Raw genomic sequence first — 1,963 nt, 5'->3', positions numbered from 1 at the left:
AGCCACCACCTTTCCTCTGTTGCCTGCTGCCCTGCCCCAGAAGAGAGACAGCTCCAGCCTGCTGGGCACCCTCCCCTCCCTCTCCCCCCCAGCGCCTGGCCTTCTGCCCGGACTCAGAGCTGCTGGTTGCAGCTCCTCCTTACCGCCTCTCCCCGTTTCGGGATGGGCCCTGGCCCCCAGCCCTTATCTCCTCCAGTCCCTGGGCTGTTTGCAGAGGAGAGTATAAAGGGGTTGACTCGGAGAGCGGAGCGGGAGTACAAGCAGCACCGGACCAGGCTGGGCATCTGCTTGACTCACCACGACCTGCGCTGCACCATGGGGAAGGACGGGCTGCTCATCAAACCAAGCATCTTCCTCCTTCTCCTCTTCTTCCTTCCTGGAGACACCTCGCCCGCCACAGAGCCGTAAGCTACGCAGGGGGGTCTCTGGGCAGGCAGGAGACCTAGGTTGTATTCCTGTGCCTGTTGCTTTGTCTCTTATCTTCTGCCTACTTTGTTTTATATAGGAATAAAGACACCAGGGCTGGGTAAACTGTCTTCTACAAACAGTAACTCTAGTGCTTCAGGGGAACCCAAAACAGTCTGTGAAACTGAGATATCAGTAAAACTTCAGCCAAAAAAAAAAAAAAAAAGAAAAAAAAAGAAAAAAGAGGGAAAGGTCTATGAGACTACCTTTTGCTGTTTCAAAGAATTGACAGCATTTCAAAAAAATTTTCTGCACAAAATCAGTTCTTTACTTAAAAGGCAACTTTTTATAACTGTTTACACATTCAGTTTTTCTTAAGAAACAGTCTTTTTTGAAAAGACAGTGAAAGGTTTCATTTTGGGTTGACTACCCTACTCCCAGGTTGAAATGCCCGGGAGATGCGAGTGGTTTTTTGATTGATAATGAGGAAAATAGGAACAAATGACAGATCTGGCATGACCAGAAATGGCTTTATTTTTTAATTCACATTTTTCAGCTCAGCCAATGGAATGAAAATTCCCTTCTCACCCAGGGTTATGTGGCACTGTAAGGCTGTGACTGTTAAGGTCTGTGAGGGTATATTATGCTGCATCGCTTCTTCACCCCCTTTTGCCCTGTTTGTATGTGAAGGGAGAGTGTGTCGTGTGCACGCGTGTATGTGTACGGCAGGAGCAGCGCATGAGCGGTCCTGACATCCCAGAGACTTTCTTCTTTGGCTTTTTGGCAATGTCTCTTCCTCCTCAGCAAAGCAAGGCTGTGCCGCAGCGCTTTCATCAAACGCAGGGTAAGCAGACAGCAGGGTTGGGATCTCAGGGGCCAGAGCTTTCTCTGTGCAGACGAACTGATGGACACAAAGGTGTCAGAGCCTCCCCTACCACTAAAGGCAATGCCCTACCTTACTGCTGAGGTTTCAAGGGCTCTTCTCCCAGCTGCTAGCTGTTCTGGGGATGCCTGTCAGAGGCCAGTCCTCGCCCACACAAAAGGGAGCACTGTGGCCATTAGGCGGATCAGGTTTGATTCCCAGATACAGTGCTGGGCACTGGGACACCACCGGCACGTTGCCCCACTGGGAGAGGAGGCTGCGTAGGGCCTGGCAGGGACCCCCTGCCTGGGCTGAGCCAAAGGGGCTTGCTTCCCTGAAAAACTGAAATTTGCTCCAGTGTTTTTTGCTTAAGATCTGGCACCACGCTGTGGTAGTTTTGGGTCTCTGTGAGTAGTGCTACAGGCAGTTTGCAGCATGTAGTCAATGGCGTTTATTCACTAGGTACCGGCACTTGTGTGGCTCCTGAATCCTACTAACAGTGTCTAGCAAAGGTGGCAATCGACTTTTCCCCACTGGCGTTATTCAGGGCCTCAGGAGGAAGTGCTGCTGTTGTGCCAGAACCTGGAAAAACATATCCCTTCCAGATGTTTGTGTTGAGTGTTTTCTGTGGTATTTTACTTTTGAGACGGGCCTCTCTGCTTTCCTCTGCTGTTACAGACATGCTGAAAATGCATC

General features: G+C 50.4%; 1 protein-coding gene across 1 annotated transcript in view; it reads left to right on the top strand.

Moving 5' to 3' along the window:
* Positions 1-286: 286 nt before the first annotated feature.
* LOC104074324 (alpha-2-macroglobulin-like) overlaps positions 287-1,963 on the top strand; it is a gene marked incomplete at its 3' end in the record, with an annotated part of 24,761 nt that continues 23,084 nt past the window's right edge. The window contains exon 1 of the mRNA XM_009574404.1: positions 287-404. Coding sequence (XP_009572699.1) covers positions 316-404 — 89 coding nt within the window. The remainder of the gene's footprint in view (positions 405-1,963) is intronic.

The sequence above is a fragment of the Fulmarus glacialis genome, unplaced genomic scaffold (assembly GCF_000690835.1).
Source record: "Fulmarus glacialis isolate BGI_N327 unplaced genomic scaffold, ASM69083v1 scaffold26093, whole genome shotgun sequence".
Classification (NCBI taxonomy): domain Eukaryota; kingdom Metazoa; phylum Chordata; class Aves; order Procellariiformes; family Procellariidae; genus Fulmarus; species Fulmarus glacialis.
Note: the sequence above shows the minus strand (reverse complement) of the source record. Positions and strands in the feature narration are given on the sequence as shown.